The 24,236-nt window shown below is 40.8% G+C and overlaps 1 protein-coding gene across 1 annotated transcript in view; it reads left to right on the top strand.

The window, feature by feature from the left end:
- The window catches only part of ankrd27 (ankyrin repeat domain 27 (VPS9 domain)), a 63,948-nt gene that overhangs the window by 17,767 nt on the left and 21,945 nt on the right, over window positions 1–24,236 (top strand). The window contains exons 7-18 of the mRNA XM_028585361.1: window positions 1,444–1,497; window positions 4,577–4,642; window positions 5,969–6,045; window positions 6,589–6,710; window positions 9,295–9,373; window positions 11,300–11,432; window positions 12,042–12,134; window positions 16,355–16,476; window positions 17,076–17,158; window positions 18,397–18,512; window positions 19,702–19,794; window positions 21,439–21,636. Of these exons, the coding sequence (XP_028441162.1) occupies window positions 1,444–1,497; window positions 4,577–4,642; window positions 5,969–6,045; window positions 6,589–6,710; window positions 9,295–9,373; window positions 11,300–11,432; window positions 12,042–12,134; window positions 16,355–16,476; window positions 17,076–17,158; window positions 18,397–18,512; window positions 19,702–19,794; window positions 21,439–21,636 (1,236 nt within the window). The remainder of the gene's footprint in view (window positions 1–1,443; window positions 1,498–4,576; window positions 4,643–5,968; window positions 6,046–6,588; window positions 6,711–9,294; window positions 9,374–11,299; window positions 11,433–12,041; window positions 12,135–16,354; window positions 16,477–17,075; window positions 17,159–18,396; window positions 18,513–19,701; window positions 19,795–21,438; window positions 21,637–24,236) is intronic.

Below are 24,236 nucleotides of genomic sequence, written 5' to 3'. Positions count from 1 at the left end.
TTGAAGGGTATGTGATGATGTGTGGGGGGTATGTTGAAGGGTATGTGATGATGTGTGGGGGGTATGGTGAAGGGTATGTGATGATGGGGGGGTATGATGAAGGGTATGTGATGATGTGGGGGGCTATTATAATTCCAAAGGCCAAGGGAACTTTATCAGGATGCATAGTATCTGGATCCATGAAATAACTGGCCTTTAAAAATAAACATCTGCCTGCCTCTATGGGAATTTAACATAGGGGTGTACTGACTTATGCCCCCTGTATTTTAAGGAAGAACATTTATTTATTTATGATACATTATTCATTCACAAAGAAATTTGGTGTCCTTAAAGGTTAGATTTTTAAGGCATTAAGATCACTTTCCAAAAGATGATTTTTTTCTTCTTTTTTTTTCTTCCTCTTTTTAGTCAACTTTAGCATGGGTTCCTAAACTCATGAGGAGCACTGTAAACATTTGAATACATTTTGCAGGAAAGTTTTGTCCCCCATCACTTTCATTTATAAGTACATTATTGTTTGTTATCACAGGACATTTGTTATCACAAATGGAAGTTAGTAACTTGTCAGACAGTTGGCCATCATAATGTCACAACCTGTTCTGTGAGTTATTAAATTTGTCCCACTTTACAGCTGATATTATTCACACTTTGTTGACTGTTTGAGGACAGCTTACTGCTGAAAAAAAAAAAAAAAAAAACTTGAAATTCTCCATGCCAGTTTAGAGTTGCATGCGTTGTCAGTTTTGGTATCTGTGAGTCTTTGTGTAAGGAGGAGGAGCAGTGCTAGTGTGCCCTTCAGGTTGTCTACAGCACTGGTTCTCAAGCTTTTTTCAATAATGTACCCCCTTTGAACTGTTTATTTAAGCCATGTACCCCCTAACTAGCGTGAATAATGTTTGGTAGAAAAGAAAAGTCCATATAAAGAGGAACAATACAGCGATGTCAGCGATAGATTTACTAAACAACAGCCTTGGACCTGGAAAACATTTAAATGCTGATGGAAAAAGGAGACAAAAACTTAATTAAAAAAAAAAAAAACTTTGAATAAAAGACAGTAAAAAAAAGTAAGGAAGAAAGGCAAGAATAGGTCAAAACAAACGACAAAACCTTCAAGAAAAGGTGACAAACTCCAAAAACAGCGAGGAAAAAGCGAACTGAAAAACATTTTGCCAAAAAGACACTGCTCCAAAGTAAGCGGTGTCTTCTGAATGCCCTGACCCCTCAGCTGTGGCACGATCATGTAGATCAGTGATGACGCCACAGGACACGAGAACGTCTTGTTAAGCTTTCTCTGGACTCTAATACGATCTGCCGCGTCTCTCCCTCGTCTCGACGTTCTGCCTAATCTCGGTAACGGGATGAGTTTCATCACATCCTGAACACTAACGAATGCATTCCTCCGCATTTACTGCTCTGGTGAATGTGTGTTTTCTGTTCCTACAGAAACTTCTGGCGAAGCAGGAGCTTCAGATGACGCTTCTCAAACAGGCGGTCGAGGTAACTTCCCTCCGAGTTATTACACACATCCACTTCACCCTCTCTACTTTCAGGAAATGAAAGATGTTTCTTTCTGAGGCTACATTTACATTAAACCGGAGACATTTGGAAACACTTGTGACCCGTTTTGGTTTGGAATCTGCCGGGTTGTGTTGCAGTCTCAACGGTCGAAAAACTGAGACCTTTGGCAACACCGACACTCACGCCAACATTTCTCTGCCTGATTGGGTCCCGACGTCTCGTTCTCTGAGACTAAGCTACTAATGTTACCATGGCAACTACCAGCAGCGAGTATACGAGAATGTTGAGATATTTTTATTTAGATTAAAGATTAGTTCTTCTGCTGGAGCTAAAAACACTTGTGTGTGCACGGAGATCGCTTTTGGCTCAAAACTCTGCTTATAAAACAAAATGTAGCCGTGTAAATGTAGCCTGAAGCACATTTCATCAGACTTGATACGGGAATATTGTGCACATTCTTACTCTGCATCACAATTGATTTACGATACTTAATGTTTCGGCCCCTTTCGTCTTTCGTAAAGAGTATATATCTCCTAAATGGTGGAATGAGCTCCCCATTCAGGACGGCTGAAAGCCTACACATCTTTCGACTGCATCTTGGATAATAAAAACAAAAAACTAAATAAAACGTATAGTTGTACTTTCATATGGCTCTTTGTAGTTTGGATTATTTAAAGGGATACGCCACCGTTTGTTGAAATTGTTCTTATCACGGTCTACCCTGGCTGTAGATAGGTGGGCCAACGCATTTTTTGTCTCAGAGCAAGTAATTAGGTTGTTTTTTTGTCTTTTGTTGGCTCACTTTTACTCACAACATGCTAACCGGCAACATAGGATTTCATTCACTATGCTAAGCTAACTAGCGGCAGGGTGCCGGTGTTGCACCGGACTAAAACAATGCATGCACAAAAAATGCGTTGGCCCACCTATCTACAGCTAGGGGAGACCGTGATAAGCCCTATTTCAACAAAATGGTGGCGTATCCATTTAAAGCTAATGTACTTGCACTTGAAAGCACTTAATTGGAAGTCGCTTTGGATAAAGGCGTCCACTAAATGACAAGTACTGTAATGTAATTTTACGACAATGCTTAAATGGGCTTTAAGTGTCTTTCAGCTCCACCGTTCGCAGACGAATCAATTCTTAAAACGTAGAATGAAAGGTTAGTTTTTGACGTTCCCACTCGCTTTGATGAAGCTGAAAAGACATTTAAACCATTACAAAATATAAAAAACCCACCCTGAAGTTAACTGGCAGCCCGTGGAGGCTTTAATATTTTTATTTAGAGGTTTAAGCTTTGTGTCCAAAACAGACAAACCAGAGGCCCGTACTACGAATCAAGATCAACGTGCCCTGGATTTATTTCAGTTCTCCGGCTTCACCTAACTTAACAACCGCGGTCACGACAGTGGTCATCAACTAGTTCAATCAACCCAGGGTTTCCCAATCTAACGACGCATGTGTTCACATAAAACGGTGTTTGCACAGCACGACCAATCGCAAACATCTACCAGAGCCACATATATTTTACAAGAAAGAGCAAACTATAATTCTACATAAATATGAAGAACACCGAGGCGGTTTTACAGGCAAAACGCAATACAGTCGCTGCTTCCTAAAACAGGAAGGAAAGCTGGCAAAATAAATAGCCGATGCTGTAAATGTGTAAGTTACAAGGCTTATCAATATCACTTCCCCATCAGTCAGGACCAAGATCTGACCATAATTACACTGGTGCTTTCCATAAACTGTCGTTGCTTTAGCCTATTATTTCAGTTGCAACCCTGGCAGTGGGAAGCGTTCGTGAGAGCAAATAAAAAATATAAAAACATAATTCAAACCGATGTTTGACATTGGCAACACACAGCTCAAGAAGCCGACTAATAGCCTACAGGTAATTACCTCTGCTGAAAATGTGTATCTTTCATAAAAATACCTATCAGGGAATGTTAATGGGGTTGTCAGTCTCTAAATGTTTTAACTTTTCTGAATGCATCTCTCTCTCTCTTTCTCTCTCTTTCTCTCTCTCTCTCTCTCTCTCCGCACACCGAGTCTTCTAAGAACAGTGACGCCATTATCAATCGAGTATTGATTGGTCAGTAGGCGGTGCTTTTACACCGGTTAATCTCTAATCTCCATTTTAACCTACTTAGGTTTTCAGCATAAATTACCTCAGCGATTTAACCCGGTAACAAGTGATCCACCGTTATGATACCCAAAACCCTGGGTTTTTATTTAATGTTTATTTGACAGGGACAAATGCATAGAACATTGCTTTATAAAAACACAAATTAGATGCCATGCATACATATAGGTTTATAGCCATAACTAATTTGCAACCCCTGTCCCTGAAGTGACCTTGTGAACGCCAAATCTTGCTTTGTAGTACAGGCCTCTGGTGCTTGAATTCATATTTTAGCAGTTTTATATCCTTCCTCTTTCTTCATGGACACACATATATATATATATATATATATATATATATATATATATATATATATATATATATATATATATATATCTCTATATCTCACAATACAATATCATCCCGATACTTGTTATGTTACGATACGATATTATTGCGATTTTAAACATATTGCAATATTCTGCGATATTGTTCCCAATTTCAAATGATGTCCCCAGAAAGGAAACTTTTTCAACATCTGTTTTATCTAAAAAGATACATTTCTGTTTGTTCATCTCATTTAAATTTTATTGCTGCAAAATGGGATTGTCAAGCAGACAAACTGACCAACACATACATAGTAAAAGATCTATACTTGGCGTCTGTGTATCGATACAGTATTGCCACGGAAAATATCGCGATACTATGCTGTATCGATTTTTTCCCCCACCCTTAATAAATATATATATATATATATATATATATATATATATATAAAAAATTTAAACATCCCCTTTTAATAATAAATGAATAATTCAGTTGGGTTCTTTGTTCTGACTTCTTTTGCTAATAAAACAGATGCCGGTTCTGTGATTTCAACTTTTCTTTCTCTCAGCTGTTCTGTTAACTGAAATGTTTTTCTTCTTATCCCAGATGTACGTTCATCATGGTATCCATGACTTAATTTTTAACTTTGTGGGAACGCTTGAAGCCAGTCAGGTATGTTTGCGATCTCACTGCTCTAACACACTGACCGTATACTTGCTTATTAAATATCTTATACATACACATGTTCTCGCCTCTGTCTTTCCATACAGATAGTTTTGGCTTGATGTGTCCAAGTTTTGAGATTTCTCCCTCTGCCCTTTTACAATGGAGAATTCAGAGTTTTATTTGCGGAGCTCACAGCTTTGAAAATTACTTTACTTACTTTATTTTTTTTTTTCTTTAAACACTTAAAGCAACTTTAATTTCCAGAAACTGTGTTGTAGTTCCTCTGGATACTTTACAGTTTTGTTGGAGCTACTTTATACTAAAGGATATTTTACTTATCTGTATGGCTGGATAGCGTGATTTTCTTTTTTGCTGTGTGTGTGAAAATAAGAAAAACTGGATGCTGATTTACTCGGTAGGGATCGACCGATACTGTTTTTTTTAAGACAGATACCGATTATTAGATTGATAGATACTTTATTGATCCCCAAGGGGAAATTCAATGTCCCAGTAGCTTAATGACCACACACAACATACACATACATCATAACCAGGATGATAAAATGAGAAAATCCACATGAATAATATGGACAAGAAAAGAAAAGATACTAAATAAGAAATCAAAAAAGCCACATGAACGTACTGAGGGATGTGTAAGCATGAGAGGCTTGCAGTGACAGGGCAGGGACTGACCCTGTGATTCAGTCTGCATGGTAAGGTGCTCTATGAGAGGGGGTGTAATGGTGGTAGTGCAAATAAGTCCAATAGTGCAAGGATAAAGTCTAGAGACGAGATATTGCCAGTATTTGTAATGAATGAAACAGATGACCCATATTTGGAACCAATATGCATTTTACATTTACAGTGAAAAGGAACATCTTTAAGTCAAAATAACGATTTTGTAATGTTACAAAGTCTAACACAAAACTTTGTTTAAATGCTTTTAAGCAAGTATTTAATAAAGTAGAAACTTCCAACGTGATACCCAGTAAGAGAGTCAGATAGTGTTGAAACGGCCTTATGTGGCCGGGTTAGCTCAGTTGGTAGAGCAGGCGCACATTTATAGAGATTTACTCCTCGACGCAGCGGCCGTGGGTTCGACTCCAACCTGCGGCCCTTTGCTGCATGTCATTCCCCCCCTCTCTCTCCCCTTTCATGTCTTCATCTAAAATGCCCGAAAAAAGTCATCTTATGAAAAATCAGCCTGATAATTGGCCAGGGCCTGTATATATAAATATATATCGGGCGAACCCTAGTACTCGGGGAGTGTTTTCATGCGGATGTAATGTGTCGCAGAGCGGCTCTCATGTCTGCTCTGCTGCTCGTCAACAGGACGCCGCCTTCAACAAAACCAGCAGGAGTCTGCAGGAGCTGCAGCAGAAAGAGCTGGGAGTCAAACCGGAGTTCAGGTCTGTTCAACATGTTGCAGCACCTGGTAGTCCGAGCATATGATATATGATATATGTCTGTTTATATCCACTCCCTGTCCATCTCGGTTTCTCAAAGACCAAGGTGATTCCTTTAAATGTTCTAGTTTTTTAAAGTCCCAAACACAAAGATATTAAGTTTGTTAATGATATGAATGATATAAAAGTGCAGGAAACTATTCTATTTGAGAGGCTAAAAATATAATTTTTTTTGCATTTTTGCATCATATTTTTCTTTTATTGATTAGCGTAATGGACCGACTAATCGTTGCAGCTCTTAATTTGACGTGACCAAAGTATGAAATTATGCCTTGTGATATAATACTGTTTCTCAGTGACATGTTTAACTCCAGTCAAACAGTTCTGCTGACTTTAAGAACCTTTTTCAGAAGTTTCAGAAAGGAGTTTATTGCTACAGTAGTTTCCCTACGTGGAATTTGGGTTAGTTTGATTTCCTACGGGACAATAAAGGTTGATCTTATTATATCTTATGTTGTGCTCCTCCTGTTGTTGTTTTTTCTGCAGTATAAACTTGTCTCGGGCAAAGAGAGAGCTGAGTCAGCTCAACCAGCAGACCTCCCCGCTGCTCAAACTGCTCTGCCTGCGCCGAGTCGCCCTGACCGCCACCCAGACCCCCAGAGGCACCGGTATGCACCGTCGGAGTCTTTGTTTCTTAAAGCTGCCCCCTCCTGGTAGATTAGTCGACTAATCCAGCAATCTTCAACGGGGGAGTCAGGAGTCAATGCAGGGGGGGGCCTCCAAATTATTGTTGATTCTTGAAAGTTTTTTTCAAAAATTAAAAAGATTCAGATTTCCCTTCGTTGGAACTAAAGAGTCCAAATCAGGAAAAAGAGCTGCAGACCAACAGTACACAACAGGTGGTCAGAAGTGTGCACGCACTTCTGGTAGTTTAGTGTAGCACCTCCCTAAACTACATACATTAACATCTCTTCACATTACCCATTTTTATTTATAATAAACTAGGGATGCTATTTTCGTTTTTTTTTGTTTTTCTCTCTGACCGATAGCCAACCCTCGTTAGCCATCATAACCGTTGACAGACGAGCAGCCAACAGTTCACAGTCCGGGGGAGTTAGCAGCTAAGATGTGTGCTTTTTCGTAATCGGTTGTTTTGGTCTCAGTAGAAATAAGATTTTTTAAGACGGTTAGTCATTTTTTTTTTTTTTTTATTGCTTTTTCATGCTGAATGACACGTGGTTGGTAAACACAAGGTTTAAATTGGTGGTTTTTCATGATTCTTTGTGGAGAAACTCTGCTTTACAGATCTGTCGATGAAATTAACTAATTGATTGGCCGACAAAATCATGTGAGTGTTAGTCGAGGTGTGTGTGTGTGTGTGTGTGTGTGTGTGTGTGTGTGTGTGTGTGTGTGTGTGTGTGTGTGTGTGTGTGTGTGTGTGTGTGTGTGTGTGTGTGTGTGTGTGTGTGTGTGTGTGTGTGTGTGTGTGTGTGTGTGTGTGTGAATATATCTGTTCATTAAATCTCCAGTTCTTCAGTTTTCTGATCTCCGTCTCCAGATCTGAAGAGTGGAACTTAATTTTTACTGCAATTCAACACTTCTATCATTCAATTCAGTTTTAGTTATAGTATCAAATCATAACAAGAGTTATCTCAAGACACTTTACAGATAGAGTAGGTCTAGACCACACTCTGTAATTTATAAATGTTTCAGTAATACCCCCAAAGAGCAAGCATTTAGTGCAACAGTGGTGAGGAAAAACTCCCTTTTAGGGAGAAACCTGGGACAGACCCAGGCTCTTGGTAAGCGGTGTCTGACGGTGCCGGTTGGGGATGTGATGAACAGTGGCAATTATAGTCACAATAAAGAAAATGGATCAGTGACTAGAAATAGTAGTTGTAGTAGTTCATGGTGTAGCAGGGGCACTGCAAGGTGTAGCAGGGCACTGCAGGGCATAGCAGGGCGTAGCAGGATGTAGCAGGACATAGCAGGACGTTGCAGAGCGTAGCATGGTGTAACAGGGCATAGCAGGGCGCGGAGCAGGACCACGGCAACAGCTACAACCATGATTTAAGTACCACCCTAATCCAAGGAAAACTGCTGGGCGAAAAAACAAAAGGACTCTGGGGAATAAGAGCTAAGTTAGTAACAAGCATTTCTGGGACATGGATGCACACAGATGGAAAGAGAGAGGAGAGAGGAGCTCAGTGTGTCAAAGGAAGTCCCCTTGCGGTCTAAAAATAAGTAGAAACAAGGGAAATTATGAACTCTGCTGTCATTTTAAAGAAAAGTGGTCATTTAAGTTACCCACAACATCACAAAATTCTACACATGCTTTTCTTTACCTCCATTTTTTATCTCCTGCTGTTTTTACACATTTATTTCTGATGATTATTGGCGAAGTGTGGCTACATCTACACTACAACGTTCTATTTTTTACACAGCTTTTTGAGACCAAAACGATCTATGTCCACACAAGACTTTAACTCCAGTAGCAGAACTAATCTCCTTACATATTTACACGTCTGACAACACATATCACATGGCCATTCACACACACTGGGCATGTGCGTGCCGATGTAAACAGGAAGCCCATTGTCTGACGTTGACTCAGCAGTTGAAAATCATGGATGTATGAGTTGAAAACACAAAAAATACTTTGGAGAAAGAACAACAGTGGTGAAAAGTAAGAGCAGAAATGTATTAGACTGACTGACGTGGGTCCTCGTTTCCAAAGGTCTACGTTTGTGCCCGTCCAGACTACAAAGCAACCCTGGAGTTTTAAAACCAAAACGGGGGCAGTTGTTTGTCCAAATGTCTCTGTTTTAGGGGCTCAAAAACTCCTGAATAGTGTGGACACGAGGCGTAAAAGTAGCAAAAATGATTTTGTTTTTAAACTAAAACGTAGTATTGTGGATGTAGCCTTCTCTAGTCAGTCGGCCGGTCACTTCTGTGGACAGGCAGATTGAACTCTCCGTGATCGCTAAACATCCTTGTAATCCGATCAGCGTGTAGGACAATACCTGCTCTGTTAGCCTTTATTCTGTTTGTCCAGTTTGCTTTGGAAATCTTATCTTATTGGCCCACAACAGCCCCCGCTGTCAGCCTGCAGAGTGGTACGATCCGCTCCTAATTAATGTTTGTCAAGTGGTCAATTTAGTCATTTTGGTTTGGGCATAGGGAGAGTGTCCTCATGGGTTTTATGTTTGTGTGTTTTCAGTGTTTCACCTAACTGAGTGTGTTTCTCTGCAGTCTGTATAGAGGCTGTGTGTGCGGACGACCTGCTCTCAGTCATCCTCTACCTGCTGGTGAAGACCGAAATCCCCAACTGGTGAGCAGGGACGGGGGAATTTGTGCATTGTCTGGAGGAAACAAAATGCTGCATAGCCCTTAAATTGCCTCCTTGAATCCTCCTCTTGCCCCTCTCGGAGGAGAGAGGCAACGAGCAAATGTGTTTTAGCGGGATGACACGTCCTTTCCTCTGAAGCGTTACGTGAATACGTCGGCTGTATGGGCGGAGTTATTAAATGTACTTAATTAATAGAAGTAAAAGGGGAAAAAAAACTTTGATTATGAACTTTATTGTGGCATTATTATAGTACAGAGAAAAAGAAAAAGAAAGAATCTTTCACTCCCAACGTACGAAAACATTTCCTGCTAGTAACGAAGATTCTTTGGGGAAATGTAGTGAAGTAAAAGTTGTAATGTAAAGAAATATACATAACCAAGTACAGATATGTGAAAATTCAACCGAAGTGCAGTAACAAAGTATTTGTACTTGTTACTTTACAACAATGATCAGTTGTCACATATCACATATATACATACATATCATGTAAAGTTATTCGCTTTAAGTGAAGTCCTAATGAATGACAGTCACTGGGATGCTAACGGGAGGTGATCGTTTGGTAGCATCAAAATGGCGTCATAGGAGGTATGAGTTCTGAAGCGAAGCTTACCCCCTTGATGTAAACGTGCAGTAGTGTAATTCCACTTTGTCATCAGTCACATGGAGGGAAGCTGAAAAAGGATGAAACCACAACAGTCATGATAGGAACTCTTCGAGGCTTCGTAGCATGATCATAAACCATAGTATTAAAAAGTTGACCTGATGATGACACAAAGGATCACTAAAGTTATTACAATTCATCATGAGGGGAACATGAATGTGTGAAGCACAAATATGAACCTTGCGGTGCAGCTGAAAGAAAACCTCAGTAGGAGTCATTGTCTGGAAAAAAATTTTTTTAATCTTAATCTAATAGTAGTTGAGATATTTCATTCTGGAGTGATAGCAGTGTTGGGACCAAGTCATGTTTGCTCAAGTCCCAAGTCATTCTCAAGTCATTTGGTCCAAGTCTCAAGTTATTTTTTGGGGTCAAGTTACAGGTCTTTAGTTAAAGGTGCCGTAGGTAGGATTGTGAAGATCCAGGACTTAGCCAAATTTTTTTTAACATCGACGACTTCTCAGTCCCTTTCTTCTAAAGCCAAACACGGTCTCCTAAGCCCCTCCCCCCACAAGGGAGAATTAATGCGTGTGCATGAGCTGTGATTGACACGCCCCCTGGCCCTGATTGGTGCATCTGAACAGGGAGCGGTGGATTTTTGCAAATTGCGCTGCAGGTGGAGCCAGATTTTTTTTTTTTTTTTCAATGACCTGCTTCATGTAGTTCTACTGGAACATAGGGTCAGTTTCAGCAAATATGACAGTTAGTTTTATAAGTCTTACCTACTGCACCTTTTAAGGCAAGTCAATTCCTAAATCAAGTCACTTTTTGTCATTTGACCGGTTTGTAAAAGAAGAAGACATATAATAGGGGGGCTTTACTCTGACACTGCCATATCATTTTCTTTTGTTTGATTGTTGTAGTACAGCAGAGGTTGAGAGAGAAATGTGTTGTGGGTTTTTGGGGGGAGGGGTTGCTGAAAATTGTAATTGCAATGAAAAATTACTAAAAACCTTTTTAAAAAAGGTATTAGTTGCATCCAATCATGACAATCAAATACCGAGGAGCTTTTTGTGGAGTCCAAAAAATTTTGTTTATCTTCTTCCTACTCCTTTTTGAACATGGAAATCCTTATTTGAATCATTTACAATCATTTTGAAAGATATGTTTGCTTAGGATTTAGTTTTTGTTGGTTTTCTTGCCCTTACCGAAATGCACATTTTCTTATTTATCTTTTTAATTTTTAATTGACATGTTCAAAATAAACTCAATTCAGTTCATCGGTGAGTGACTTTGGTGTTTGTCCTCAGGATGGCCAACCTGAGCTACATCAGGAACTTCTGCTTCAGCCACTCCAGTAAAGACGAGCTCAGCTACTGTCTGAGCACCTTCGAGGCCGCGGTGGAGTACATCAACCTGGGGAAGCTGCAGGACACACACACTGTGAGTCTCTCTCTCTCTCTCTCTCTCTCACTCACTCACTCACTCACTCACTCACACACTCACACGTTGTGCTTGGCACTATCTTTGTGGGGACTTGTCATTGACATAATGCATTCCCTAGCCCCTTACCCTTACCCTAACCTTAACCATCACAACTAAATGCCTAACCTTTACCCTTAATTCTATCTCTAATCATACAACAAAGTATTAACCCTCAAACAGCCCTTTAAACTTGTGGGGTCCAGCATTTTGGCCCCAAAAAGCTGTCCGGACCCCAGAAGTGTACCGTATTGCCGGTTATTGGACCCCACGAATGTAGTTAAACAAGAACACACGCACGCACTCACACAGAGGAACAGAGCTGTGGTTCCTTTCATCCCAGTTTGTTGTTTCCAGCGGTGGAAGAAGTATTCAGAATACTTCTCTGTAAAAATACTCTGTTACAAGTAAAAGTCCTGCATTGAAAATGTTATTTAAGTAAAAGTATGCAGGTATCATCAGGGAAATGTACTTTAAATATTAAAAGTAAAAAATAGTCAATGCAGAAAAATCTCTGAGCAGCATTTAATGTTAACGAAGCTGGTCATGTGTTTGTTTGTGTTGCCTCAGGGCTCGGGGGAGCTGAACGACAAGGCCTTGTTCAAAGAGAGGATGAGTCTGCTGACTCAGAGCACTGCCACGCCCATCCACTGTCTGTTTGAGGTGAGCTCAGGGAAACTGAACCGCCTCTCTGCAGGACCACAAATGCCTCAGCAGTTTACCACACATTCACATGTTGAGAAATAAAAACTCATCGTTAGGGCTGAATATTGAGGTTTGATGTTCCTCTAACTGCCCCCACGTGTTGCCTACAAAAAAGGAGCAAGGATAAACCGAAAATACTTTGCTAAGCAATACTTAGACACTTGCATATGATTTTTTTTTTTTAGGATTCTTTCTTTCTTTCAGCCTCTGTCAAAGTCTGGGATTTTATTTCACATACCTGCAAACTCAGAAGGGCTGAAAAAGGTGACACATTTTTGTTTATTGCTAAGGCCACGGGGTTCAAAATTAAAGATTTATTAAAAATGTAATAACAATAACTTATTTCACCAGTAAATTCCTGATAAACGACAAAAACAACCACTGGATGGGGAAAAGGGTATTTTACAATAACTATGAATGAAGAACGAGGCTGGCGAGGCGAATTTCAAATGAACACATCTACAAACGGCAGCTACAGACTGTTGTTGAAATCCTCTCCAGTGAAATACAGACACACTTTTACACCATTTAGCTGTCAGCATTTTAACCGTGTTTACTCCAGCTGTTGGCTAACGGTAGGCTAATGTTACCTGCTGTTGAGTGTAGTGTTAACTAGCTAACGGTAGGCTAACGTTACCTGCTGTCGAGTGTAGTGTTAACTAGCTAATGGTAGGCTTACGTTACCTGCTGTCGAGTGTAGTGTTAACTAGCTAACGGTAGGCTAACGTTACCTGCTGTCGAGTGTAGAGTTAACTAGCTAACGGTAGGCTAACGTTACCTGCTGTCGAGTGTAGAGTTAACTAGCGTCCCGTGCAACGATGATTAGGTTGCCTCTAACGTCCGTTTTGGAGCATCAGAAAGAAGCGCAGGCATTTAAGTGGCACCTAAATAAGGCCCCGAAATCCACGTTCCACTAGTTTCCTGTTATACATATTTTGATTGATGTTGGCCAACAAAGTTGCATGACGTTATTTTCTTTATTGATTAATCTGCCAATCATTTTTTCTATAAAACATTAGAAAACAGTAAAAAAAGAAAGAAATCCAACCTTATGTGTGATTTAGGGTTGTGCGGAGGCTCCACGCAGAGCTTTCGCCGTAGCCTACGTAAGTGGCCTGAAGTTTATACTTGAGTGCTGGTGTGTGCGTCAAGCCGGCGTGTGTGTGTGGGGAGTGTGTTGTAGAGCGAGGGAGAAGTGAGATAGTGACGGCTATTATATTCAGAGTGAGTAGTGACTCTAGAGTCCTAGTGAGAGAACCAAAGGGTCTCCTCTGTTCTTTCTGACCACGGTGGGAAATCTGGAGCAGGAGAATTTAACCTCTCCTTGATCTCATGTTGTTTACGGAGAAGGAGAACCAGGAAATGAGTCGGGGGGGAATGCAACGCTACCAAGCCACGGCCGAGCAACGTGCGTCGTCGCCACGTGTAGTTACATTCATTACATTCGAGAGATGCACGTCAGGCTACAGTGTAAGTCCGTGTCTCCACGTACCTACATACGTAGCCATGGCGTAGATTTTATGCATAACTTATGCTTTACTGTCATTTTTAGATTGTTTGAAGACTTTTATTGCCTTTTTGAAGGTCCAGTGTCTAACATTTTTAGTCAGTCATTATCAAAATCTGTGTTGCCTTTTTCATGAATATTTACCACCACCATCAATTCCAAGTATTCCTATTGGCTTGACGCTCCATATTCATGCTCCATCTTGAAATACGTTAGCTGGTGAGGGACGTACAGGACATACTGCTCCGCCTTGCGCTTTTCCGCTGTCACGTGATGAACTCACAGGTGCTGCTAATGGGTATCGTAGCTTCCTGGCCCCGGCAAGTTTGAAGAAGGAAACATGGAGGACCACACGCTGCATGAAAAGTGGGAAACGCCCGGAAATCCCCCTAATTTTCGGCAGTTAACGACAATTTACAGCCCACAAAAAAAACTGTACAGTGGTGCCTCTGTCTTCCACCAGACAATCTTGGATGAGCAAGACCAAAGAAAGGTCACTGTAGTCATGTCACTATGCACAGTGGTTGAGCTCTAGGAGACTGAATGAATCATGGAATGCACATTTTACCTTTTGTGGCAAAGCCTGATTAAAACTAATTGTTGAAATAAATTGTTTTGTGTATCTTTTTTACATAATATTGGTCATTGCTAATGACATACACGGGTAACTTCACCCTAGGGTCCTTTGCACCATGACCTCGAGCCCAAACACCCCCCCAGAAGCTTTTTTCACCTGTGTCGAACATTGGGAGAGTTACCGTAGAGTAGCGTTATCAGCTGAATAGCTTAGTGCAGGGGCTAATGGATCCAACTGTGTATCTGGTAAATGAACCCACTAATAATGTCTGAAATTATACCAAACTTCTACACTTGTACAAATAGGTTATGCACTCATAAAACAATGGATTGGAAAGTTTGTAAGTACACCAGAAGTTTATGTAAATAACACTTGGCTGTTGCCTTATGCTCTCTGCTGTTGTTGTTGCTGCTGCCGGCAGTAAGACGATTGCTTAGGGACGTCTACAAATTACTACACCGAAAAGAGACACAACAAAAATATTTATTAATTTAATGATTAAATAAGGTAGTGTCTCCAAACTTACCTCAATTATAACTTGTCTCCTGCTAGTTATATTACAGCTATTACTTAAAAAAAAAAAAAAGTTAAATTAATAAATATTTTTGTTGCATCTCTTTTCGGTGTAATTTGTAGACGTCCCCTAAGCACTCGTCTAACTGCCGGCAGCAACAGCAGCAGCAGAGAGCGGAAGCCAACAGCCAAGTGTTATTTACATAAACTTTTGGTGTACTTACAAACTTTCCAATCCATTGTTTTATGAGTGCATAACCTATTTGTACAAGTGTAGAAGTTTGGTATCATTTAGGCTATTATTAGTGGTGTCATTTACGAGATACAAATCCATTAGCTCTTGCACTAAGCTATTTAGCTGACAAAGCTAACTCGTCCAATGTTTGACCCAGGTGAAAAAAAGCTTCCGGGGGGTTGTTTGGCTCGAGGTCATGGTGCAAAGGACCCTAGGGTGAACTTACTCCGAACCATCACTTTAATCTAGCATACTTTCATTAAATAAATCAATTCAAGCTAAAATTGAAGAGTCTACAATTAGGCTATACTGAGCCTGATCTATTTTAAGAGATTTTCTTAAAATGAAGTTAATACCTTTTTAGAAAAATGTCACCTGACTACCCAGATTTGCATTTGTATAGCTCACAGCATTTTCATTTACATGTTAAAGCCTCCCCTAGAATTAGTGGGAGGGCGTGTCATGGGGGGACAACTGCCAAGCAATGCCCACGTCAATTACCGTCAATTCACGGCAGTTTTCGGTGCCAAATTGCCGTGTACAGTTGTAAACCTGAAGTTCCACGACAATCTACAGTGCCGCTTACTGACGAAAATCCCACTTTTGCATGCAGTGACACATATTCAAAATCCAAATTTCAGGAACAGGAGTCTTCTTCTTCGCCCAGAAAAAGAAAAAAGGAGATTGAAAAGAGCAAGAGAGCGGCTTTTTGAAGCGTGAAGGCTACCGTAGCTGTAATACGTACTTTAAACTGCGTGGCGGGAGAGAGGTGAGATTGCGATACGTGATCTCAACGCTAGATGGGAGAAATTCCTACACAACGGACCTTTTTAAAGAGGACACAACTACTTAAAACGATTACTAATTAATTATCAACATGTTTAAACATAATTTTTTTTGAATTGCTGCAGCTGTAGTTGTCTGTTCAGGATCCACTTCTTGCCAACACATTGTTCTTATAGAAATCAAATGAAGACATTTGGTGTTTGGGGTGCCTCGATGTTTCCTTGTTCAGTTGATTCACTTTATTACCCAGATGGGGGACTTGATATGCAGTCAGGAGTGCAAGAAAAAAAAAAAAAAAAAAAACGGTCTGTACAAATAAACGAAAAGCCAACCATGCAAAATCCAAGTACAAAATGTACGTATTTCCTGTACACACAGTCAACAAGCACACTTGTACACAATACTCTAAAAACTGATTCTGTGTGTGAGTTAGGGGTCGTTGTATGGCCATTAATTTGTGTGTGTGTGTGTGTGTGTGTGTGTGTGTGTGTGTGTGTGTGTGTGTGTGTGTGTGTGTGTGTGTGTGTGTGTGTGTGTGTGTGTGTGTGTGTGTGTCGCAGCACATAGCCAATGGAAACGAAGCCGAGGTGCAACGTTTGCTGAGTGAAGGGGAGAGCAACGAGGATGTCAGGATGTGTCATCCCCTCTGCTCCTGTGACGTCTGTGACCTCCAGCTGTCTGGGTCAGCGTACACACACACACACACACACACCTACAAACACGCAGCTCTCCTAGAGTGACTTGTTTTACTGGAAATGAGACAAAGCTGCCATAATCAAGACTGCATTCCAGGAAATCATCTGAGTTTTCTTTTCTCCTTGAGCTCATTTCTTCATTTTACATTTTTTTGTTGTTGCATCAGAGCGAGGGAATCAGGAACGAAAAGCTGTTTGCTCTTTCACTTCCCAATACACACACACACACACACACACACACACACACACACACACACACACACACACACACACACACACACACACACACACACACACGCACACAGGAACTGCAGATGAAAAGTAGTTATTTTGAGTAATTCTGGCAACCAATAAAATAAAACACACACACTTTACTGCATTTTATGGAGTTGAACATTTGATGCACAGCTGCTTTACTCTCTGATGCTGTTCTCAAAAAAATGTACAAAGACCAATTATTCATTAAAAGGTCATTTCAAATCTGTATTTATTGACCCAAGCACTGATTCCGGTAATTCTCTGATTTACCAGTCGGACCATTCGCTGCCTCTGTAAAGTAACTGTGGTTGTTGACTTCCTGTCGCAGGCGGCTGAACGACCCGTCCATCGTCACGCCGTTCTCCAGAGACGACCGAGGTTACACCCCGCTGCACGTCGCCGCGATCTGCGGTGAGCAGCTGTTTGTGTTTGCACACACACACACACACACACCTACACACACACGCATGCATGCATACACACACAAACATATATATACACACACACACACACACACACACACACACACACACACACACACACACACATACATACACGCATGCATGCATGCATACATACACACACACATGCGCGCGCATGCATACACACACTGTGGTGGCAAATTTTATTTTAACCATTTGTTTAATGATATTAACCATTGGTTTGATTGTTTTATAACGCCACAAGATTTAGCTTCTTCATGTGTAGATTCAAAAGGCTCCAAGTGAAATAGTTGGCAACCGTGAACTATAGCCCAGTAGAGTTATTTAGTTCTACTAGCCTGAACCTTCTCACATTGTTGTCTTTTTGCTTAGATAGAAGTGGAGAAGGCCGATGACTGTTTACAACAGTGAGAACTACGTAGGTTTCTGCCTCCTGAGATAAACTATTGTTTGGGCTAATGAAAAGAACAGGGACAGAGGGGAAGGTGAGGATGGTTTGACTTTTCATGATGTCCTCTTTTGAACTATGGCCAGGCTAAAAGATAAAGTGAGAGGGGTGGCTTAAGAGAGGTTTTGATTACATGATGATGTGATGTTTAGATTTTATTTTAGAAATGCTCTTTCAGTTGTACTGCGACTACTGTACCTGTGAATCTGTATTCTCATATTTTGCAAAATATAATAAATGCTTAAAGACCAGATTTTGGTTTGATTCTCAAACAGTCTTTAATCGTATTCATTTTTATCATTGATATTTACTAAACTCTGCTGCTGCAAGAAAATTTCTATCACAATACCTACGCACGCACGCATGCACACACACACACACACACACACACACACACATATACATACATACACACACATACATACATACATACATACATACACACACACACACACACACACACACACACACGCATATACATACATACACAAACACATACATACATACACACCTACACACACACACACACACACACACACACACACATACATACTCATACACACACATACATACATCGGTACTTGCGTGCACACACACACACATACATACATACATACATACATACATACACACCTACACATACACACACAGAGAGGAAAGATGATATTATTTAACGATGATTTTAACGAGTGTGTGTGTGTGTGTGTGTGTGTGTGTGTGTGTGTGTGTGTGTGTGTGTGTGTGTGTGTGTGTGGCAGGTCAGACCAAGCTGATCGACCTGCTGGTGTGTAAAGGAGCGCCGGTCAACGCCACAGACTACCACGCCCTCACACCGCTGCACCTGGCCTGCCAGAAGGGATTCCAGGGAGTCACGGTAAACACACACACACTCACACTGCGTGGCGCTGCAAAGATTAATCAATTAGTTGGCAACTATTAAATTAACTATTTTATTACCAACTATTTTGGCAATCGATTAATCGGTTTAAGTCATGTTTTTTAATGAAAGAAAAGTAAAAATTCTCTGATGTCCGCTTGTTAAATGTGAATATTGTTCTAGTGTCTTCTCTCCTCTGTGACAGTTAACTGAAGATCTTTGAGTTGTGGACAAAACGAGACATTTGAGGCTTTGGGAAACACTGATCCACATGTCCCCCCTTTTCTGACATTTTAGAGACCAAACATCTAGTAAATTAATCCAGAAAATAATCGACCGATAAATCGACTCTGAAAATAATCGGTACTTGCAGCCTTAACTCACACAAACTCGTACAACATACAGCATTTAACTGTGTGTGATACATAACGCAGAAGAATCATGAGAATGCCCTCCGTTTCATTTGCCCATTTAAAGAAAGATTATATGAAAGGGTTGAACATAGCGGAGCATTTAGCAGCTACAGAGACTGATATTTCCCTTGTGAGTTTGCAGACACCACAAACGGCTCAAAGAGAGAGAATATTGGACTGACTGACATTCATCAGGCGGACACAAACACAAAGACGCCCGATGAATCATGTTGCTCTGTAACAGCTGGAGGTGGAAATGAAAAAAACAGTTTTTCAACATTTCAACTCTTAAAGCTATAGTGCGTAGTTTCTGTCGCACCCATGAGGAATCCTAAGTAATGACAACAAAACTGTCGGCTTGTCCACATGATACAAGCCTTCCTAGTAGCCAAGGAGGACACCGAGAATTTAAAATAACATGATGGACTCTTCAGAAGAGGTCATTATCTTCACTCGAGTTTCTGCGCGGGAAAGTCACCGGACGCCACAATCTTCTGAACATAGTCATGCTGAGAACTACAGAGAGAGTTGTGTGGAGCTGATGGTCTTAATTAGCTTTGTAGCAACTCATTTGGCAACGGCTTGAATGTGACTGACGTTCATTTATATCTAAAAGTTACGGACAACAAATTTTAAAGAGGATATTTAAATGCTGTGTCCAGGTTCAACAATGGGTTACCAAACAAGGCAGACCTTTTTAGGACAATAAATAATGTAAATAATGACAGTAATATGTCGTACAAATATCACACAATGCGCTTTCTGTGCTCCAGCTGCTGCTGCTGCACTACAAGGCCAACCCGGACGCTCAGGACAACAACAGCAACACGCCGCTGCACCTGGCCTGCATGTACGGACACGAGGACGTAAGTCAAACACTCACTTTCTGAGCACACATCCTGTCTAGGGCTGGGAAAAAAATCGATTTGATTTAAAAATGGTAGGTCAAATCGATTTGATATTTTCAAAAAAATCGATTTTTTTAATTTATTTTTTTAATCCAAATACAGAATAAATTATTTGGATGTTTAACAATCTTTGTTGCACACTGCACAGTGACTTTTCACTTGGAGAAAGGGTTTGCCTTTGCAATTTTGTTTACGTTGATGCACTTTAATTAAATACAATAAATATATTTTTTTTTAAATATATTTACAGTTCGCAGTTATTTTGTTTTAAATGGAAGGGGGGGAAATCAAATCGAATCGTGAATTGAGTTTTTTATAAAACAATTGCAGATTTTTTTAGGGAAACAAATCGCCCCGCTCTAATCCTGTCTAATCTTACTATAAATGGATTAGTCCAGTGGCCCCCAGCCCAGGGGGCGTAGCACAACATTCTGGGCCCTGTCGAAAGGCATTATCGCGCCTGGTTAGCTCACCTGGTAGAGCTTGTACACATTTACAGAGGCTCAGTCCTCAATGCAGTGGCCGCAAGTTCGGTTCCGACCTACGGCCCTTTGCTGCATGTCATTCCCCCCTTTCTCTCCCTTTTCAAGTCCAAGCTGTCCTATCAAAATAAAAGGCCTAAAAATGCCCCCAAAAAAATTCTTAAAGAAAGGCATTCTCTATGGGCCCCTCCCCACAGCTATTCATTCTAGCATCTTTCAGGGCCCTCCTCACATGAGGGCCCTGGGAACTCAGTCCCCTTTCCACCCCCCGTCAGACACCCCTGCCCCAACCCTTTTTTTTATTTTTTATCTTTTGACCTTTTAATACTAAGCAATGGCTGCTCATTACGGGATGCGTGACTATAAACTGTGTTCAGTCAGTTTTTAGAGGCCTAAAACTCAACTTTATTTCTTCTGAATGTGCTGTGAGACGTTTTAGCCCCCATACTGATGTCTTCATTTATTTTTCGATATTCATCAACTTTACTGGTTCAGATCTTCAAACTAGATGAACTATTAATTTCACCTGTGTTTGCCTGAAACATGTCAAAATGGCTGCTATGATTGGGGGCCATTACTTTTTCACAAAGGGACAGTTGTTGGGCAACTTTTCTCCTTCAATTAATGAAATAATAATTTAAAAACTTCATTTCGTGTTTACTCAGCTTGTCTTCGTCTTATATGAAATTTTGTTTGAAGATCCTGAACCGAAGTGTGACAAATACTCTTGAACAGCGCTGTATTTTTTACTCGTACAGTAACATTACAGTAACAGTAATTAGCTTTTTATTAGCAATTAGCAAAAGCAAAAGCGTTGGATTAGTCTACAAATAGAAAATTTTGATTCTCAAGCAACAGGAATGGCTGCTTTTCTCTTTTTTTGCATCATTACTTTGACTGTTATTGACGTCCTTTTGTACCTTGTTTGGTAACTTGTGATGTTATTTTTTACTCTAATACAATAAGCCATTTATCGAATGTTATGTTAATGTTAACTGATAATTAAAAAAAAGAGTTGTCGGCTGCAGATGTGGAGTGAGTCCAGAGGTCCAAAGATTTCTGGGCTCTGACGGCGACGCTTTGCGTGTGTGTGTGTGTGTGTGTGTGTGTTGTGTGTCAGTGTGTGAAGGCGTTGGTGTACTACGACCACCAAACGTGCCGCCTGGACCTGCACAACGACAAAGGCGACACGGCGCTGCACATGGCGGCCCGCTGGGGCTACGAGGGAATCATCCAGGTGCTGCTGGAGAACGGAGCGAGCACCGACATCCTCAACAAGAGCAAAGACTCGCCGCTGCAGTGTGCGCTCAACTCAAAGGTCAGCAACACGCGGGAACTAAGGCCGGACGCACACTGGACGCGTCACGCGAGCGTGTCAGCCGCGTGGCGTGTCCGTTTATATTTCGGCTCCCGTGTTAACAGGTTAGAGCGTACGCACTGCCGGAATGAGACACGTGCATGCTAGAAATAGGACTGACGCCTATTTTTCACGCGAGCGTGTTGGAAGCGTTTCCAGGCAAAATAGAATAGGAAAATATGTTTATATGTCATTTAGACACACATACATATTAACAAATGACATGTTGATGTTTGAAAGCCTCTAGGTTTTGATATAAATGCAGATAGGCCTATATGAATGTAATTTATTTTTAATTGATTTTCTAATATTGCACCTGTCAATACAGAACGAAATATTCTGTAGCCTATTTTGCCGTCAATACTGCCGACGTTGTCTTTGATGTAATCAAATCAGTATATATTTATGTTTAACATGGTATTTCATTTTATCAACGGGAAACATCCATGTGTCCAGACAAGGCTAGCAGCAGCAGCAGCGCGTCAGGCATGTTTCTGGTGTGTAAAGACATAGAGAAATCCACGCAACAGAAACGCCACGCTCACGCCACGCAGCCAGTGTGTAACCGGCCTAAGGCCGGCTGCACACTGGCTGCGTGGCGTGTCCGTCTTTATTTCGGCTCCCATGTTGACAGGTTAGAGCTTGCGCGCCGCCTGCGTGACACGCACGTCTCAGGCACAGCTCGAGCGAGGAAAAAGCGTGCGCGCTAGAAACAGAACCGACGCCTATTTTTCACGCGAGACGCAAGCGTGTTGGAAGCATTTCCAGGCAAAATAGAATACGAAAAGATGTTTATATGTCGTTTTGACACAAATCCATATTAATAAATGATATTTTGATGTTTGAAAGTCTCTAGGCTGTGACATAAATGCAGATATAAATGTCATTTAAAAAAGTAATAATAATAATTATCGATTTTCAAATATTGCACGAAATATTTTGTAGCCTATTTTGCCGTAATCAAATCAGTATATATTCATGTTTAACATGAAGTAAACTACTGCTTGAGTGCAGTAATCAATAGGAAACCTACGAACGCAAGCAGCAGCGCCACATCAGACGTGTTTCTGGTGTGAAAAGACGCCACGAAACCAGCGTGTAGCCGGCCTAAGGTCGCTTTCACACCTGAGCTGTATCGGCTGTGTAAAACCAACCCTGGAGCACTTTGCCAGATAGGCAAAGTTTTCTTTTAACGCACTGTTAACAGATTTCATGTTAAAGGAGAAATCCAGCGCTAAATGAACCTAGGGGTTAATAACACGTGTACCGAGTCGACCGTTCTCTGGGATATGTTTTCATGCTAATATAAATGTGACTAGTTTGAGCGCAAACCGCTAATTAGCTTATAGCGCTAGTCGTTAGGGCTAAAGTGAAAAGAAATCTCTATTTCTACACCACTAACAAGGCTCAAAATACCACCACACTTCCCTGGTAGCATCATGAGGCTCCCTACATGTAAACCAAAGCATTGAGGACTTTGTAAGTGTACAGACAGTTTATTAAAAAGATAGTTTATAAAGACAGTACCGTTCACGTATACATGAAAGCGCCATCTTAGGAAAACAGCCACGACCAGTCGAATGCCGAACGCTGTGCAACCAGTAACGTAGCTCAAGCGTGGCGTTCCTTTAACCTTTTTCTTTGAACCGAGCGCGCCATCTAGTGAGCTCAGAAAATAAAGACCGTGGTTCGCGAAGCTTCATTTGACCATCGCTAGTTATAAGCTGCAGTCAGCTTGCTGTTTGACAGACGGGACCAACTTTAATGAGCCTGAAAACTTGTTGTCACGTTTTTTCACCATCGGTCTTTGAAGCCAGTTTGATAAATGTGGGAACCGACCGACGGAGACAGTTTACCCACCCAGCTGGCTGCAGATCAGAGAAAGAAAGCAAGGTTGACTTCATAAATGGAGCTCTGTAGTTTCACTAATCTGATCAGCTGCCACTGTTTCCAGGAACTGAAAGTGTTGAGCGGGATCAGAGTCGTGGGAGCAGAGATCACTGATCCTTTACTTCACTAAAAATACTAATACCACACTGTTAAAATACTATGTTACAAGTACAAGTCCTGCTTTGGAAATTAAGTAAGTTAAGTAAAAGTTTTTAAGTATCATCAGCAAAACTTACTTAGAGCAGGGGTCTTCAACGTTTTTAAAGTCAAGGACCTCCCTAACAGAAAGAGAGATGGATCAGGGACCCCCTACTACATATATTGTATAAAATGAAGTTGCATATTAAACTGGGCCTACAATAACATGTGGGCAGCCTAAAGCCTTTATACATACCTTTTTTGCATGCAATACTAAGCGTTTAAAATAAAAAAAATTATTGAGCCTTATGAATGTTTTCATTTTAAAACAGTAAATCCTCAGGATTAACTGTATCTGTGGATGGCTACCTTAGTGTCTACCTTACATAAGCCAGTAAGCCTATCATGTGGGGATTCATATTTGCTAATAATATGTTGGATTCATTGAAAAAAACATTAATTTTTAATTTAAAAAAATTAATTTGGAGGCCACCCCCCCTCCTAAGGATTCCGGACCCCCTGTTGAAGATCCC

This window comes from Perca flavescens, chromosome 8 (assembly GCF_004354835.1).
Source record: "Perca flavescens isolate YP-PL-M2 chromosome 8, PFLA_1.0, whole genome shotgun sequence".
NCBI lineage: Eukaryota > Metazoa > Chordata > Actinopteri > Perciformes > Percidae > Perca > Perca flavescens.
This window is presented reverse-complemented; position numbering and strand designations above follow the sequence as displayed.